Source organism: Lissotriton helveticus, chromosome 5_1, assembly GCF_964261635.1.
Source record: "Lissotriton helveticus chromosome 5_1, aLisHel1.1, whole genome shotgun sequence".
NCBI classification, from domain to species: Eukaryota; Metazoa; Chordata; class Amphibia; order Caudata; family Salamandridae; genus Lissotriton; species Lissotriton helveticus.
This window is the reverse complement of record NC_136065.1, coordinates 1,172,084,882-1,172,104,004: the sequence shown is the minus strand read 5'-3', so window position 1 is coordinate 1,172,104,004 and position 19,123 is coordinate 1,172,084,882. Positions and strand designations below refer to the sequence as shown.

The window sequence follows — 19,123 nt, the reverse complement described above, 5'->3', positions numbered from 1 at the left end:
GGTAAAATATTGCTGCATCAGGAGTGCCTTAAAAACCTAAGTGTGAGAGCTGTGAGAGCTGTGAGAGCTGTGAGAGCTGTGAGAGCTGTGAGAGCTGTGAGAGCTGTGAGAGCTGTGAGAGCTGTGAGAGCTGTGAGAGCTGTGAGAGCTGTGTGGGCTGTGAGAGCTGTGTGGGCTGTGAGAGCTGTGTGGGCTGTGAGAGCTGTGTGGGCTGTGAGAGCTGTGTGGGCTGTGAGAGCTGTGTGGGGTGTGAGAGCTGTGTGGGCTGTGAGAGCTGTGTGGGCTGTGAGAGCTGTGTGGGCTGTGAGAGCTGTGTGGGCTGTGAGAGTTGTGTGGGCTGTGAGAGTTGTGTGGGCTGTGAGAGTTGTGTGGGCTGTGAGAGTTGTGTGGGCTGTGAGAGTTGTGTGGGCTGTGAGAGTTGTGTGGGCTGTGAGAGTTGTGTGGGCTGTGAGAGTTGTGTGGGCTGTGAGAGTTGTGTGGGCTGTGAGAGTTGTGTGGGCTGTGAGAGTTGTGGGGGCTGTGAGAGTTGTGGGGGCTGTGAGAGTTGTGGGGGCTGTGAGAGTTGTGGGGGCTGTGAGAGTTGTGGGGGCTGTGAGAGTTGTGGGGGCTGTGAGAGTTGTGGGGGCTGTGGGAGTTGTGTGGGCTGTGAGAGTTGTGTGGGCTGTGAGAGTTGTGTGGGCTGTGAGAGTTGTGTGGGCTGTGAGAGTTGTGTGGGCTGTGAGAGTTGTGTGGGCTGTGAGAGTTGTGTGGGCTGTGAGAGTTGTGTGGGCTGTGAGTTGTGTGGGCTGTGAGAGTTGTGTGGGCTGTGAGAGTTGTGTGGGCTGTGAGAGTTGTGGGGGCTGTGAGAGTTGTGGGGGCTGTGAGAGTTGTGGGGGCTGTGAGAGTTGTGGGGGCTGTGAGAGTTGTGGGGGCTGTGAGAGTTGTGGGGGCTGTGAGAGTTGTGGGGGCTGTGGGAGTTGTGTGGGCTGTGAGAGTTGTGTGGGCTGTGAGAGTTGTGTGGGCTGTGAGAGTTGTGTGGGCTGTGAGAGTTGTGTGGGCTGTGAGAGTTGTGTGGGCTGTGAGAGTTGTGTGGGCTGTGAGGGCTGTGTGGGCTGAGAGAGCTGTTGGCAATGTAAATAACAATGCCATTTATTTATAAGTAAAAAAAAAAAAAATGTCATGAGCAATGCCAATAACTCTAACTTTTCCAAAGGCGAAACCATTGCATTGTAAATGCTTGTTTATCTTGGCCCCTGCCTGACTGATAAGCACCAAACTTTCAACACAGCAGCTGAACTAAACAGAGGACGTGTTTTTTTTTACAATTTTGTGTACATTAGTCTTAGACGTGTGGGTGAACCATCCTAATAAACAGTGACCCTGGGTATATGGGACCTCTCTCTATCTCTATCTCTATCTCTCTCTCTCTCTCTCTCTCTCTCTCTCTCTTTAGAGTTATTAATCGGACTCCAAGTACAGTCTCATTGCATAAGCCTGCCCTTAGAGTGATCAGTTTTATGTATTAAATAAAAAAAGGGGGGAAGAGAAGATTAAGAAAAATAATTAGATATAAAAGCAAACCTTAGTCATAAAAGCAGTTAAAATGTTTCCAGATAATTTCAAACTTCTGTAGACCCCTTGTCAGTCAAAAGTATTTTCCATACTAGTCCTCATTACACATAATATTGCATTTTTATTTGTAAAGTCCACCCTTCATCAATGAGTATTATGCAGCTGATTAACAAATGCTGTTTTTTACTCACCTTGGTGGTACTCATACACAATTTTGAAGTCTTTATGCCAAGTATCAACCCTGTGGTTTGTACATCCAAGACCATAGAATTGCCTTTTCGGTAATTGCTAATGTTTGGTAGATACATTTGCGTTGCATCATTCATTTTCCTGGCTATTTGTTAACAGAATTATCAGCAGATGTCTACCAAAGATTCTGGGTAGCAGCTCCCGGATGCTGCAAATTGTATTTTTGCTGTTCCTACCAATTTGTCCAGATCAATCCTAGTCAAGTAAATGTGGGGTATTCTTTCAGCATCCCGAAGCATGCGAAGTATTCCTTGACTTGAATGCAGGAGAACTGAACAGAATACATAGTATGTCCATGTGTCACAGTTGACAAAGCTGTGCTGAGAAGCCTGTGCCCCAGCTGCAGTGCATTCACTCAACACTCTATATCTGGACCAACTCTCCTGCTTCAGAACACCAAAAACGCTCTGCAACTCGGACTTTTGAGAAGGATCTGTCCATGACATATTTGAGTCAATACAGCTGGGTTAAAGAAACCTAAGGCCTGACACACATGCTCACTTAGAGAGTGCACATAGCGCTTCTCCTTCCTCCTCCCATGGCACCGCCCCTCCCTACTGCACACTGGCTCAGCCAGCAACTGAAAAATACAACGATAATGAAGTATAGTTTTTTTTTTTAGCTGCTGGCTCTGAGCCAGTGGGACGACGCTCCAGTCCTCTGCCATTGCGGAAGAGCTCCCCCTGTTTTGAGCCAGTTGCAGCCCCGGTTTCCACTGTCTGCTCAAAACCCAAGCTCCTAATTTTGGGCTGTGCAGTTGGAGTTAAGCAATTCCAAAGACTGCTTTTACACTCGGCTCTAATATCCTGTCCCCAACAACTGCGCTCCTTGCACTTAGTCTCCGACTCCCAAGCAGGCCAACTCTGTCTAGATCTACCAGGTCGTTTACCGAGTAATCATGTATTGTTTGTTTGAGCACCATTGAATGCTCTTCCTCTAAAGTGTAAAGCTCCAAACTGGAATTTACAAAAAGTTCCCACTTTATTAGACATCTTCATTTGCAGTAGTGTTCTCTGTTATCGTTTCTCTGCTGCCCATGATTTCATTTAATTCTGCTTTGAGATGGTTGTTCTGTGTATCCAACAATATTTTCCTACATGAAAAAACAATTACTCAGTTGATAGGAAAAACCTGTCCTGCTAAACCTTCTTCTTAATATAGAATACATTGCTTTTGTCCAAGTTTAGGATGCTGTTGCTGCAGATTAAATGCGTATCTTTCTCTGTGTCATTTTGATTTTCATGTAGACGGATCGATTGCTAAAAGAGGAGCAGCTGCGACAGCAGGAGTCTCACACTCTGCAGTTTGAGTTGACGTCTCGGCAGAAAGAAATAAGCGCGCTGAGCACGCAGGTAGAAGAACTGAAAGACGAACTAACCACCCAGAAGCGTAAACATGCTGTCAATCTTAAGGACCTCACCAAGCAGCTTCAGCAAGGTTGACACCTTCAGCAAGGTTGACACCTTTCTAAATAACGTACTGTGTGTACATGTACATGTAGTTCTTGTAGGACTTTTACCATCTGTTTCCAGGGAACCTTACTTTGCCAATTATGAAAATTCAGTTACAGAACTGTATAAGCTTTAGGCTTTGTGAGGAATGCATTTCGCTGACTTTCACTGGTGTGAATAATAGTTATATCATAGGTCCCTTCCCAGGGTGTGGTAATGGGGAATATGACTCGTTATTTCGCATGCAATTAGTTTGCATGCCATTACTACGCGTTTTTTCTTAGCATTAACCGTTACTACGCAAGTTTTTAGTTCGCATACCATTACATTGAAAATGTTAATATATGCGAACTAAAAACTTGCCCAGTAAAAAAAAAAAAACTACATACAATTACACTACACACCCAAAAGTTAGAAACACTACCAAAATCCACAAAAAGTAAACTACCCTATACTACTAAAACACCTCTACACTGCCCTAAACCCTATATCACCACCCCTTGCACAACACTTCCCCTAGCCCCAGTCCTGTCCCTACTCCCAAACACTACCCAGCACGACCTCCCAACACTACCCTAAACCCTAAAACACTACCCTACACTACACAAACTCCACAACACTACTCTAAACCCTAAAACACTACCCCCAACACGAGCCTGCACCTAGCCCCAGTCCTGTCCCTACTCCCAAACACTACCCAGCACGACCTCCCAACACTACCTTAAACCCCAAAACACTACCCTACACTACACAAACTCCACAACACTACCCTAAACCCTAAAACACTACCCCCAGCACGAGCCTGCACCTAGCCCCAGTCTTGTCCCTACTCCCAAACACTACCCTGCACGACCCCCCAACACTACCCTAAACACTAAACCACTACCCTACACTACACTAACACCACAACACTACCCTAAACCCTAAAACACTATCCCCTGTACGACCCTGCCCCAAGCCTGTCCCTACTCCCAAACACTACCCTGCATGACCCCCGACACTACCCTATACACTAAACCCTAAAACACTAACCTACACTACACTACCACCAGAACACTACCCTAAAACACTACCCCCAGCACGACACTGCCCCTAGCCCCTGTCCTGTCCCTACTCCCAAACACTACCCTGCACGACACCCCGACACTACCCTAAAACAGTACCCTACACTACACTATCATCAGAACATTACCCGAAACCCTAAAACACTACCCCCAGCACGACTCTCCCCCTACCCCAGTCTTGTCTCTACTCCCAAACACTACCCTGCACGACTACACAAACACAAATACACTACCCTGCACAACCCCCGACACTACTCTACACTACACAAACACAAGTACACAACTCTGCACAACCCTACAGAGCCCCTCCGCGACCCTACACAGCCCCTCTTATCTCTCTCTTCTCGTGGTTCCTCTCTTCACCTCCACGCTTGGTTCCAATCTGCTTCCCCTTCCTGCTTTCTCCGGCTTCCTCCGTCGTGGGCAGGCAGAATAAGGAGTCCCGAGGCAGGCGCGCGCCCCCCTCACCGACTTGCGCACGCAGCAGACCCTCTTCCTGAAAATGGACGCCCCTCACTGACTACGCATGCGTTGTAGCAACACATGCGATGTAACAACTTGCGTACTAAAGGCTATGCGTTGTTACATCGCATGCGTAGTAATGGTACGCGGACTAATGTCCGCGTACTAATGGGTGCTAACGTTCAGAAGGGGTAGTGCATTTGAGACAGACGGTGATTCACTGTTATGTGCGAAATAAAAGTGGAAGGAGATTGTAGTCACCCTGATTGGCCAAGGCAGTAGCTGGACGTACTGGTTTATTAGATGCTATTATAGTTGTTCCCTGAACTGTAGGAGTGAAGCGACGAACCAGGAATTATGTTAATCCATGGTCTTATGGCGCAGAAAGTGAAGATGTTATCTAATGCGTAAACCTTCAGTGTTCATTCAATCCATGTAACTATGGGGACTTTGGAAGGAATATATAAATGGTACAGTGGTTCCTTCCGTTTCCTTTCATCCAGGCACCATCTACAGGCCAGAAAAGAAAGGGTAGGTGCAGAACAGGCTTATGTGTGAATCTGCATTAACCCGAGGTTTGCAGGTTACAATTCTGTAAGTGAAGCCCACGTATTTAGTCAAGGCAGATAAAGTGATGTTCAATTAAAATGATACAAGAGATGTGGGGTATAATTTTATAACGTTACAAGACACAAGATAAGATGTTTTTGTTAAATAAATCCAATTCCTCATGCTTAGCTTAATTATGGATGCAATTTTTTAAAACTTAATATCACCTGCATTCATTTTATTGTGCCATGCTATCATGTTTACAAAAGTCCAGCATGTAATTAAGAATACTAGACTCAGGAACCGAGTTTAAAAAGACTACACCAAGTTTGCTTGTTTTTCACTTTTATGGTGTAGTGGTAAGCTTCCATCAGATTTGATATAATATTAATGATTTTCTTTTATTGCTTACATATTAAAGATATTAGTTTTAAAAATAATGGATTTGTTCTGGGTCCTTGACAACAAGCATCCTGTGAAAGCATTTCTTGAGAACCCTGGGGAGGGGAGAGGTGGAACCTTCGGTGTCACCCTTGATCGTCCTAAAGATATCAGAGGAGACCCTTGCACATTGACCTACTTGATATTTTTCCAATGGGTTCTTGTTTGTCATGGGCCTGCCAGTTAACTTTATATTAAGCCATCTAGTAACACACTGAGTCCTAGTAAACTCTTCCCTTACATATTTTGTTCGTTCGAGGCATGTGGGCTGCTGAATTCATATCTATAGCATAGATCGCCGCCTAGTGTTGGGTCCGGATGATTGCACATTGTTGTCCTGGAAGAGTCTTCGAAGTATCACGAGATAGGTGGCTCCTCTCCTGGACTACAGTGCGCATGGGCATCGACTCCATCCTCAGATTGTTTTTTTCCGCCATTGGGTTCGGATGTAATTTCGTTATCTCCAGTTCGGAATCAACATAAACTTTTTCGAGGCCCGAAGGCCTTTTTCAAACCGTCGGTATTGTTTGCGTTCGGTGCCCAGTTCTGTTCCGACTCGGTTCCCGAGTTGGACATCCAGGGAGTCGCGTGACTCTTCGGTGATCAAGGCCCAGTCGACGCAGCAAGACTTTCGACGACACAACATGGAACGGAGCCCGTTCAAGAAGTGTCCCGTGTGCGGATCGAAGTACCCACACATTGACGTCCACCCGGTGTGCAACAAGTGGCTGTCGCCGGACCACGATGAAGCCAGCTGTATGGCTTGTTCAAGGTTTTGTTCGAAGAAGACGATTCGGCTTCGGCGCGTGGCGCGCATGGAGGCCCGGCAGTCGGCCCCGGCACCAGTGGACATCTTCGACAGCTAAGACGCAGACGAACACGAAGTGCAGATGCAGATTTCACCTCCGGTGGAGGAAATCGACTACGACTATCAAGCGGATGTCGAAGGCCTAGACGTAGAAGAAGTCGTCGACGAGGTAGGAGACGACAATGAGGCCTATGGGGCCATGGAAGATAGCTCAGAGGAAGAGCTATGCCCCGTTCGAACAATTACAAAGGTTCAGGTCGAGGGATCGCCACTCGGCCTTACCCAAGACCTTCTACCAGGATCCACGGCCCCGCCTCCAGGCCCGGCTACGGACACTTCGGCGGAGACGCCATTGTCGAAAACGAAACCGAAAGTGAAACCTTCGGTGTCGACAAAACCGAAAGTGGTTGAGACGCCTTCGAAACCTAAGACGTCTGCTCCCCTGTCGACACCCTCGTCTTCCGAGGTGTCGGGGCAACCCAAGCCGAAGAAAGCTGTCGACCCGGTGAAGTCGGGCAAAGGCGTCGAGCCGAAGTTGGTCAAGGGCGTCGAGCAAAAGTCCAAGAAGGGCGTTGAGCCGGAGTCAAGCAAGGGCGTTGAGCCGAAGTCCAAGAAGGGCGTCGAGCCGGAGTCAAGCAAGGGCGTCGAGCCGAAGTCCAAGAAGGGCGTCGAGCCCAAGACCGGCAAGGGCGTCGAGCCGAAGACTGGGGCCCCGGAAACGGTTACCCAGGCCGCCGACCCGAAACAGTCGGCGTCGACGTCTGCTGTTGCGGAAGGAGGGCGTAGCACGCCTAAGAAGGATGCTCCTAAGCCTCGGCCGGAACAGCCCAAGTCATCGACGCTCGACATGTTGGTGGACCGAGATCGTCTGTCGTGTCGACGAAACCGTCCGCTTCCTTTACGAAGCAGGTCTCGGACTCCCTGAAACGTATCAGGGACAAGGCTTCGGCGGAAGACCCCAAGACACCTTCCGCCCCGAAGCAATCTGTCCCGACGTCAAAGTCTTCGACGCCAATTCTCTTCACGTTGCCGCCGAAAGTGGCACCGAAGGCCTTCGCACCACGGTCGGTGCCCGAAGCGCACTTGCAGGGTTCTGCGGGGTCGAAGCCTACTCACCCGGCTGGGGGCTTGAAGCATCGACCACCATTGGTAGGGGAGCAGTTTGAGCGTTTCATCGATGCCGACACCGGGAAGCTTACGCTTTACAAAAGGAAGATTACGGCGACAAAGCCTTTGGAGTCATACACGATTCCTCTAAAGCGCAAAAAGCCTGCTTCGGATTCACCAGTCTTGGTCGAGTCACTGGCTCCTCGGACTCCTAGAATTGCCACACCCTCACCAACTCATTCGGATGTGGAGGATGCTGGGGATGGGGACGAGGAATACAACTTTCCTGCCAACACAGATCCTGATGAACAACAAGACTCATGGGTGGAGGCAGGAGACCAAGGGGATCAGCAACCCGCCCTTGACCCTCAGGTCTACAACGTCAAGACCTCTCCCACTGAGGATTCTGCGGCATTCAATGCCTTAATTGAGAGGGCGACAAAAAACCACGACGTTGAGCTGCACGCTGACCCAGTTGAGGTGGACTTCCTCTTTGACACTTTTTCAACAGCTGAAAAGACTGTGAAGACTCTCCCAATGCTAAAGGGGGTCCTGAAACATGCTGCGGACATTTCTAAGGAACCCACGCGGTCAAGGGTAGTCAACCCTAGAATTGAAAAAAAATACAGACCGGCTCCTGGCGATCCAACCTACATCAAGGGCCAGTTGCCATTGGACTCTCTGGTCGTTTCTAATGCCTGCAAAAGGGCGAATTCACAGACCACTGGTGAAGCTCCTCCCCCGGACAAAGAATCCAAAGTGCTGGAGGCATCAGGAAAGAGAGTAGCAGCTCAGGCGGCCAATATCTGGCGTATTTCTAACACGCAGGTACTCTTGGCTAGATACGACAGGGCACACTACGACACACTAGAGACCCTGTTGCAACATCTCCCAGACCAATATAAAGAGGCAGCGGAGATGCTTATCCAGGAAGGGAAGCTCATCTCCAACGCTTCCATTAAGTGTGCACTGGAAGTTGCGGACACTGCAGCCAGGGCAATTAACACCAGTGTGATGTTGAGACGTCAGGCATGGCTCAGAATCTCTGGGTTTAAGCCGGAGATACAAACTACCATCCTCAACCAACCGGTAAACCCTGACAGATTATTTGGTCCTGAGGTGGATACCACCCTGGAAAAAATAAAGAAGGATACCGAGACTGCTAAGTCCATGGGAGCTCTCCAGTCCCAACAGTTTAGAGGGAGCACTTTTCGTCGCACAGGCAATAGAGGTGTTTCCAGAGGCCAGATGTCCCAGCAAACACAATTCAATAAAGGTGGGGCGCAATCCTCTTACACCAAGCAAAGTAGAGGAGGTTACCGGGGCAACAGCACCAAGGGCAGAGGCAGGGGCAACAACAACTCCTGTTCCTCGGCCTCCAACAAACAGTGACGCCCTGTCACTGCCCCCCGACCATTCCACACCTGTCGGGGGGAGACTCCAGCAGTTCCTGCCAGTCTGGAAATCCATCACCACAGACAGGTGGGTCAGGAAACTTATCCAGTTCGGTTATTGTTTGGAGCTCACATCCACTCCACCCAACATACAACCAAAACACCGTCCTATGTCCACAGAGCATTTGCACTTATTGCAGCAGGAGGTTCTTGTCATGCTGCAAAAAGGCGCAATAGAGCTTGTGCCAGTGGAGGAAGAAGGCACAGGAGTGTACTCCCTGTACTTCTTAATCCCGAAGAAGGACGGGTCCCTCAGACCTATTCTGGACCTCAGGCCCCTAAACCAGTACATTCTCTCAGAACACTTCCACATGCTAACGCTGCAGCAAGTTCTTCCGTTGCTCAATCAGGGAGACTTCCTCGCAACCTTGGACTTCAAGGATGCTTACTTCCACATTCCACTCCATCCATCACACAGGAAATACCTCAGATTCACCATTCAAAATCGGCATTATCAATTCAAGGTCCTTCCTTTCGGAGTGACCACGGCCCCCCAGAGTGTTCACCAAATGTCTGGCGACAGTGGCTGCGCACCTCAGGAGACAGAACGTACATGTCTACCTTTATCTGGACGACTGGCTGGTTCAGGCAAAGTCAGCCCAGCAGTGCGCCGCCGACATGTCCCACACCATTCACCTTCTTCACGGTCTGGGCTTCTCACCGAACTATCCGAAGTCGCACCTTCAGCCGGCCCATGTAAGGCAGTATCTGGGCGCAACGATAGATACTCTGGCGGCCACGGCTCAGCCAAATTCAGTGAGGATCGACAACATCCAGTCGCTAATCCAAAAGTTCAGACCGCAACACTCACTTCCAGCGAGAGTGTTCATGCAGTTGATAGGCATGATGGCCTCCTGCATCTTCATAGTCCCGCACGCGAGGTTACATATGCGTCCGCTCCAAGAATGCTTGGCGCATCAGTGGACTCAGGCTCAGGGACAGTTGAACGACCTAGTGTTGGTGACCGGTCGGGCATACAACTCTCTGCATTGGTGGAATCCACACAACCTTTGGAAGCGGTTTGTCATTTACTGTACTGAACACCACATCAACCCGCTTGATGCATCCATTCCCAATATCATATGTTATTTGTTACATCTTTACAAATGCAATCTTGCATATGCTTCCATTCGGATACACTTATCCGCCATAGCGGCTTATCTCCAAAACGGGCATCATCTCTCCGTTTTCAGAGTGCCTGCCATTAAAGCCTTCCTGGAAGGACTTAAGCGGGTCATCCCTCCAAGGACCCCGCCAGCTCCTGTATGGAACCTCAATGTGGTCCTCACCAGGTTGATGGGCCCACCTTTTGAGCCTCTACATTCATGTGAGATTCAGTTCTTAACGTGGAAAGTGGCTTTTCTCATTGCTATTACGTCTCTACGACGTGTTAGTGAGCTGCAGGCGCTCACTGTACAAGAGCCATTCATACAGATTCACTCAAACAGGGTGGTGCTGCGCACTAACCCTAAATTTCTTCCTAAAGTGGTTTCGCAGTTCCATGTCAATCAGACCATTGAACTGCCCGCGTTCTTTCAAAACCCAGAGACAGTAGCCGAAAGAATGCTCCACACTCTTGATGTCAAACGAGCTTTGATGTACTACATCGATAGGACCAAAGAATTTAGGAAGACACAACAACTCTTTGTTGCCTTTTCAGCTCAGCACAAAGGCAACCCCATTTCCAAAGCAGGTATAGCCAGGTGGATCGTTAAGTGCATTCAGATTTGCTATCACAAGGCTAAGCGCACTTTGACGGTCCCTCCCAGAGCCCACTCCACCCGCAAGTTGGGGGCCTCTATGGCTTTCCTTGGTAATATCCCTTTGGAAGATATTTGTAGAGCAGCCACATGGTCTACACCACACACATTTACTAAACATTACTGTGTAGATGTGCACTCCAAGCAGCAGGCAGCTGTAGGGCAGGCTGTTCTTAAAACACTTTTTCAGATTTCTGCATCTGGCACAGGCGGCCACCGTTAATGGAGGGACTGCTATGTATTCTATGCTATAGATATGAATTCAGCAGCCCACATGCCTCGAACTGAATATGCTACTTACCAGTATGCATCTGTTCTTGGCATGTAGGGCTGCTGACATTCATATCGCCCGCCCTCCTCCCCGGCGCCTGTAGCGGCTGCAGACTTTTTACACTTACTCATAGTGTGGTAAATAAATAAATAATTACCGGTACTATTTTTCTATGCATTAACTAAAAAGGATAGCTCAATAAATAAGAGGCAGAATCCGGGGTATCTGAGTCATACGGGCTTTAATTAGATGGCTCGAGCCAATGGACCATCGGGTTCCATCACCTGCAAAGGTTCAGGAAGGGACAATCAGGAAAAAGGGGACAGCCTAATGTCATATTAACATCATACAGTATATATAGTAAAACAGTACAATTGCATTGAATACAGTAGGCGTAACAAGTGACAAACGAAAGATAAGAACATATGGGCGTAAAAAGAAGGCGTGCACAGGGCGTGCACGGAGACATGTGATGTAAACGTCACAGAAGTGTCATAAGTGGGTGGATACATGGAGGGGGCTACCTGGGCAGCTGGAACCTTTAACCTACTGGTGCGCGCAAACGGGCCATGACGTGTAACTGGGGAGAGCTGGGGGCTCTGACTTCTGGCACTAGAAGAGGAGACTAAAGTCTGGGATGTCGGAACGACATGTACCTATAGCATATCTGATATCTCGTGTTTGGAGAACATGTTGATAGAATCTAAAAGTCATCAGGGCAAAGGCTACTTGTCACTAAGGCTAGTGCATGCATATATTTCTTAGTGTATTGCGTGTGCTATGGATCTTCTATGGATATTAATTCAGTAATTCTCTTGCATGGAGACAAAAAGACTAGACTATAGATGAAGATGTTTATGCAGTTCGTTAGCTAGGAATGTGAAGCCGGGGAGCTGAACTGATAACTAGAGGCATAACATATTCTTGGCAGACAGGCAGGCAGGCCAGGCCGGGCACCGCGCTGCTTGGCAGAAAGTAAGTGAAGGATCAGGGATGCGGGAGGGGCTGCATAGCTCCTCGGAGTGGTTTCAGGAGACTTGAGGCTCGAATCCGGTGTCCGGGCCCTGTGAGGCCTAGAAACGGGGACAACTCGATGATTTAACGTGCACAATGTAAAGACGTTGGCAACATAGGCCTAATACTTGTTGCTTTCAGGAGGGACTGGATAACTGGCATACTAACGTTGGACACAACTATAAAATGCGTCTTTATTCGGTCAAGGGGGTAAATATGCATATTAATCATGCACATATAACATACGATGGGGAACACGTAGGGACACATGACAGGGCAAAATTCAATTTTCCTCATTCCCTCATTGTTCCCTACGTTTCCTTCAGGAAACATCAATATTCATGATACCATCTATCTGTTCATACAGCATCATTTGCTCGTCTCTTATTTTCTGGGAATGGGACTTTGGACTTGGAATACAAGAGGTAGCGCACAAGCCGCAAATCGCAGGGCCACATTGTAAACAGAGACAACAACTGAATATGATCATTACTACTATTCCTAGAAATGACAGTACTTTCCATCCCCAGGCAGATATTATATTCCAGAGCCAACCGGACCATGTCCAGGTGCCTGGATTCTGGTGTAACTGATGGGCAATTTTATGAAGTCTTGTTATAGCTGAATATACAGACGGTGCGTTATTAGGAATGAAAACGCAACAACTAGATCCGATGACTCTACAAGCTCCGCCCCTATCGGCCAGTATGACGTCAAGAACAAGGCGGTTCTGAAGAACGACAAATCTCATAGCAGATTGTTCTTCTGTTAAGTTACCTAGAGCGGAAGTAGTCTCATTCACTACTGCTTCAAGGGTTCTGGTTAACCTGCGTATTAATTTACTATTCTGGATAGGTCCTATGAAGAAAAAGAAACCTTTATTGAAGTCTGTATACTGTTCTAATGCAGTTTCAGTCTGATCGACAATTGGGGACTCGATCTCCCTTCTATGTCTGATGTGTACTAGATGTGTATTTCTGTGATAATCGGATGGGGCTAGGAAAACTGGTGGCAGTAGGAAGGCAATGTAACATGTTCCATCCCAATCTAGGGGCAGACGTACATATGCGGTCTGACCACACACAAAATATGAATGACGTGAGGCTTTGAAAGTAGATTTCCCACTGTCACTATACTCGACCACAGTATTACAATCACTGTGTCCTAGATGTACTGAACCATTCCTTCTAACACATAATTCGCCTTTCACTGGTAAAACTGTTATAGCAGGTAAGTCTGGAGTATTCTCGGACTGAACATTCAAAACCATGAAATTCGAGGAGAAATTACCTAGATCATATACTTCATTTTCTAGATCTAACCCTGTCCTATGGGAAAGACCTTCCTTGTCTGGGAAACATGTTCTATTCAGAAGGGACTTGTCGTCTAAGGATGATGTTATCGTAAACCATGCTCCACACGAACCATTGTGTGAGAACGGATAGGGAAAAAGCGGCAGAACTCCCTTCGGTGTCTGGAAAGGGGGGAGTCGACCACACACCCAACAATTAGTGGCATTGCTGGTCTGGTGTGAATAGTGTAACATACGTATAAAAGTATTGTTGCGCATTGCAAGTCGATAGGATAACTCGTGAGGGGGTAGTTCACTAAATGTGTGCTCTACAGTATCATTAGAGGAAAGATGTACATGCGAACCAAGAGGAGGAAAAAATACATGTAGCGTGTAACTTATACATGTGATCGTAAGACTCAGAAATAACATAAACAATAAAGTAACAACACATCTGCTGCGCAGATTCTTACAATAACGTATTTTCTTGGAGTTTCTATCTCTCTCACTATGGGGGTCTATCTCATACATGTCAGGAACCTGTCTAACCGCTTCACCCGAGAGGGACTTAAACAATTAAACTGTCTGACTTGCTAGACCTCAACTTGAGTTTATACTTCTGCTGCGGAGTTTTCTCTAACGGGGAAAGTTTAGAGTCAGTATCGGGGCAGTCCTTGAGAAAAGTCTTTGGACGGAGTCCATGGAAACGCTTGATGTGGCTGGAGTGTAGCCAGCCCTTCCGGCCCTCCAGTTTTACGGCGGTCCTTGTGGTCATCAGAACAAGTTTCGGCTCCTTCCAGCGGGGCTCCAGCGGGCTTGAACGATCAAAATTCCTAACGAGGACCAGGTCGCCTGGAACGACCTCGTGCGGTTTCATCTGGGTGTTGTCTGGAAAGGCAGCCGCGACCTGTGAACGACAAGAGAGTAGTGCAGACATCAAGGAAGCTAGGTAATCTGTCAGCATATTACTGTCAACATCGGTAATTTTACGTGGCATAGGTGTACCCCACATGTTCGGGGGACGGCCAAATACAACTTCAACGGGTGACAGACCTGATCGGGAGTGGGCGACCATTCTCATATAGAACAGGGCGACTGGCAGGGCTACCATCCAATCTACACCTTTCTCGGCACATACCTTCGCAATACGTATTTTCAGAGTCTGATTGTGTCTCTCGACGAGGCCAGGTGCCTCGGGGTGTCGTACGCAGTGGAACTTCCACTGGTACCCTAACAGAAGTGATACTTGTTTCATGAGTTCAGATGAGAATGGCTGTCCGTTGTCTGAATACACGACCCTGGGCAAACCATAGCGTGGGAAAAACTCACGAACCAACTGCCTGGCAGTGGTCGCGGCAGTGTAATCTGGGACTGGATATGCTTCTGTCCATCTGGACAAAGCGCATACAACTACGAGGACATACTTGAAACCTCGACATCGTTCCATCTGGATATAATCCATCTGGAGGACTTCAAAAGGGTGGTCAGGAGGATGGAATCCACCTTGTTCCACCGGAACACCTTTACCTGGATTGAACTGACAACAGATCATGCAGGTACGTACTTTCTGCTTCGCTGCTGCTCGTAAATGCTTGTTAAACCAAAGGTTCTGGATACTGTCTAACATAGCTTTTTCTCCTAAATGTGCTGGACTATGTGCTGTGTTAATAACGACTTGAACCATAGAGTCGGGGAGAAACCATGTGGCTTTTCCCTTCGTCAACCATCCTTGATCTGTCTGGACCCCTCCTTGTTCAGACCATTTCTTGATCTCGTCTGGGGTAGCGTGTGTCTGGATGTCTAGTACGTCTTGTGTAGGGTCCTTAACTGTTATACAAGTCGTCTGATCTGGAACATCTGTCTTTGTTGTGTTAACTGGGATGTCTGGAGTCTGAGCTGTAAGCTTGGCTCTTCGATCTGCTAGATCGTTACCTTGGGAAATGGTGTCAGTAGCTTTCGTATGTGCCTTGCACTTCATAATGGCAATGGCTGTCGGTAAATGTATTGCTTCTAACAGGGCTTGAATGAGGGGGCCATGCTGAATCTTGGCTCCATGAGAGGTCAGGAAACCTCTTTCTTGCCAGAGGACTCCAAAGTCGTGAACGACTCCGAATGCATAACGTGAATCTGTATATATGTTTACTTTCAGGTTCTTGGCTCGTATGCAGGCTTGGGTCAGAGCGATGAGCTCTGCTGCTTGAGCAGACAAGGTATCAATACGATGTGTTTCTATAACTTCAGTTTCAGTAGTCACTGCATACGCGGCTACTAACTCTCCTGTACTTGTTCTCATACATGAACCATCCACATAAAGTGTCAGGTCTGGGTCAGGTAATGCAATGTCCGTCAAGTCTTGTCTTGGCTTTGTCATGGTGTTAATGACTTCCACACAGTCATGTGTGGCAGGGTTTGATGTGATCGAGGGTAACAGTGTAGCAGGATTTAATACGTTGCAGCGTCTGATTTCTATGTGTGGCTGAAACAGTGTCAGTTCGTATCCTGTTAAACGTGCAATTGTCAAATGCTGAGTCTGTGTTCGGTTTAAAAGATCTTCCACGGAGTGTGGAACTTGTACTGTCAGGGAGTGTCCTAACACTATGGAATCACTTTGTCTGATAGCTAGAGCTGTGGCTGCAACTGACTTGAGGCACGCAGGCAGAGCCTGGGCTACTGGATCTAATGTGCTAGAAAAATAAGCACAAGGCTTGTGTTGTCCTGCTTGATCTTGTGTGAGAACAGATAATGCTGTACCATCACGTTCAGTAACAAAAAGTGTAAAAGACTTACTGTAGTTCGGTGTCGCTAGCACAGGTGCATTACATAAAGCTTTCTTTAACTCATTGAAAACAAGTGTATGTTCCTGGGTCCAAGGGAGGACAGTCGATGTGGCTGCCTCCTGTGTTGTCAACTGTATCAGTGGCTTGGCTAGATATGCGTACTGAGGAATCCATTGTCTGCAGTAAGAAGTGAGGCCGATAAAAGCTCGTACCTCCTTCTGTGTCTTGGGCTGTGGAAGATGTGCTATTAACTGGATACGGTCAGGTGTCAACTGTCTACCCCTCTTGGACAGCAAGTGTCCAAGGTATACCACTTGCTGGACACAGAATTGCAGTTTCGAAGGGGACACCTTGTGCCCCATCTCTGCCAGAAAATACAAGACTGTCAGTGACGCACGTTCGCAGTCACGTTCTGTACGGGCTGTGATCAATAAATCATCGACATACTGGAGCAGGGCAGTGTCAGTTGGCATGTGAATACTGTCTAGTTGTCTTTTAAGTGCTTGACTGTAAATACTAGGACTTTCTGTAAAACCTTGAGGTGCACGTGTGAATTTATAGCTTCTTCCATTTAAACAGAATCCGAAAAAGAACTGGCTGTCTGGATGAATGGGGACACTAAAGAATGCGTTCTTGAGATCAATAACAGTAAAGAACGTAGCTTCGGAATCAATGGCAGTCAATAGGGAAGAGATATCTGGAACCACTGGGTACTGGGGTATGATACATTTATTAAGTTCTCGAAGGTCAATCACTAATCGATAAACTGGAGGTGCATTTGGATCAGTACGTTTAAGAATCGGAATGATAGGAGAATTACATACATTGGAGTCAGTTTCTACAACTACTCCTTGAGCAATGAGCTCGTCAATAATTTTCGATAAGGCTACTACAGCCTCAGGTGGCAATTTGTACTGTCGGATTCGTGGTAATACAACACCTTGTTTCAGAGTGACACGATATGGTGTAATGTGCATACAACCTACATCAGTTGGACCGTGCGCCCATAAATGCTGTGGTACATTCAGTAATCTTGGATCAAAATCACGTAACACATAATGACCTTTAAAATCACGTAAAAACAATCTCACTCCTTCCGGAGAACAGCATATGACTGCTCCTTATTCTTTCAATGTTTTAATACCAAGTACATTTTCAGGACATGATTTCGTAAGTAACAAGTCTGTAGTTCGGGACAATGGACCAACTTCTAGGGAAACTGGTTTCGATATTTCATTAACAATCGGCTTTCCTGAAAATCCCAGGGAAACATTTCTTGAGCCTGAGAGTGGAGCCCCTGGAACCTCGTCATGACTGATGGTAGTCCTACTTGCCCCTGTATCAATCAGAAACTTTCTGTCTTTCCCTAATACTTGACTGTGTACATAGGGACCCTCTTGATCTACAGGAACCTCGATGAGAGGCAAGCCAACCTCCCTCTCTAGGCTGTTTCATGAATACTGCTGATATTCTGGATAATCTGACTGTGCGTACTGGTACATCTGTTGTGTCACGTGTTGTGTGGCAGCTATAGGCTGCGGTACTGTAACTGTCTGTTGTGCGTTCTGCGGTGGTTGCGAATTCTGCGGAACATGTTCCTGTCTAGGAGGACGCGGTCTCTCTTTCGTCTTACCTGTAGCTATGTTGTGTTTCAGAACTGCACATTCGTTTATATAATGACCTGGCTGTTTACAATAATTGCATGTCCCTTTAACGGGAGCTGCAGAATGACTAGTTTGATTCGTACCCCTCTTCTGACTATCTGCTGGAACTGACTGTGCAACTAGTACTTTCATTTTCGTGTCTTTCATACGTCTTCTTTCGTGTTCTTGCTCCTCCCTGATTCTGTTCTGGTGATACTGTAACATCTGTAGCATTTGGGACGGAGTATTAGCTTGCCATGTACTCTCGACTTTTAATACTCGATTTTTAACTTGTGGTAAAGAATTCTCAACTAGTTTGGTAACAAAAAGATGTGGATACGACTCACTACTTGTCTTCAAACCACTATTAATAATGAAACATTTCTCAAATCTGGAATAAAAATCACTAGTGTCTTCGTCCTGTTTCTGTTTACAGGCTGAGATGGCATCCCAGTCTTCCTTTTTCGTGGCTAATAATCTTGGCAAGACTTGTATTAACAACTCGGGCAATTCTTTGGCTTTATCCCCAAGACCAGTACCTGGGACTCGTGTGTTATCTTCGTTCTCTAACGCGGTCCAGTCAATCTTTTTCTCTCCCACCTCCCATTCTTTTTCTTTGAGTTTTTCATATATGCCCGCAGGCAACAGGACCTTTAACATTTTGATGATATCGGGATACGTGTATTCTCCCATACGGAGCATGTCTTTTAACTCTCGGTGGAACCCTGCTGGATCTTTATCGTGACAGGGCACTAACTTCTTCATTTCGAGTAGTTCTATTTTCGTTATAGGGGTGTAAACAAATACTCGTTCGAGCTCACCCCCCGTTCCCTTAACAGGATGCACTTCTCGCAACGGATTCTGTCTATCTATGTAGAATGGGGGTGAAACAGGAACAAAATGCGGAGTCAGGAACGTTCTGTATTTGTGGCGCTGTTCTAAAATGACACTAATTAAATCGGTACCTAGACCTTTCCATCTGTTTAGGAGTAACTCGTTCAATACATTATATAAGGGACCTGGATCAGAATGTTGACCCTCGTACAGTGTAATGAGGTGCTGGATCATGTACATACCCACCAGTCGCTGCTCGGCTGGGGGCAGCTTCAGAAACATTTGAGCCACTACTTCGTCTGAAAACGTGGTAGAATCACTAGTCCATCGAACTGCTGATCGGGCTAGTTCTTGTTCATGCATGGTACTAAGCTCACTGTAACCTATTCGTAGTTTC

The 19,123-nt window shown here is 47.2% G+C and overlaps 1 protein-coding gene across 4 annotated transcripts in view; it reads left to right on the top strand.

The window, feature by feature from the left end:
* CCDC186 (coiled-coil domain containing 186) overlaps positions 1-19,123 on the top strand; it is a 603,510-nt gene that overhangs the window by 372,136 nt on the left and 212,251 nt on the right. For all 4 annotated transcript variants that reach the window (XM_078643863.1, XM_078643862.1, XM_078643865.1 and 1 more), the window contains exon 12: positions 3,048-3,237. In XM_078643863.1, coding sequence (XP_078499989.1) covers positions 3,048-3,237 — 190 coding nt within the window. The remainder of the gene's footprint in view (positions 1-3,047; positions 3,238-19,123) is intronic.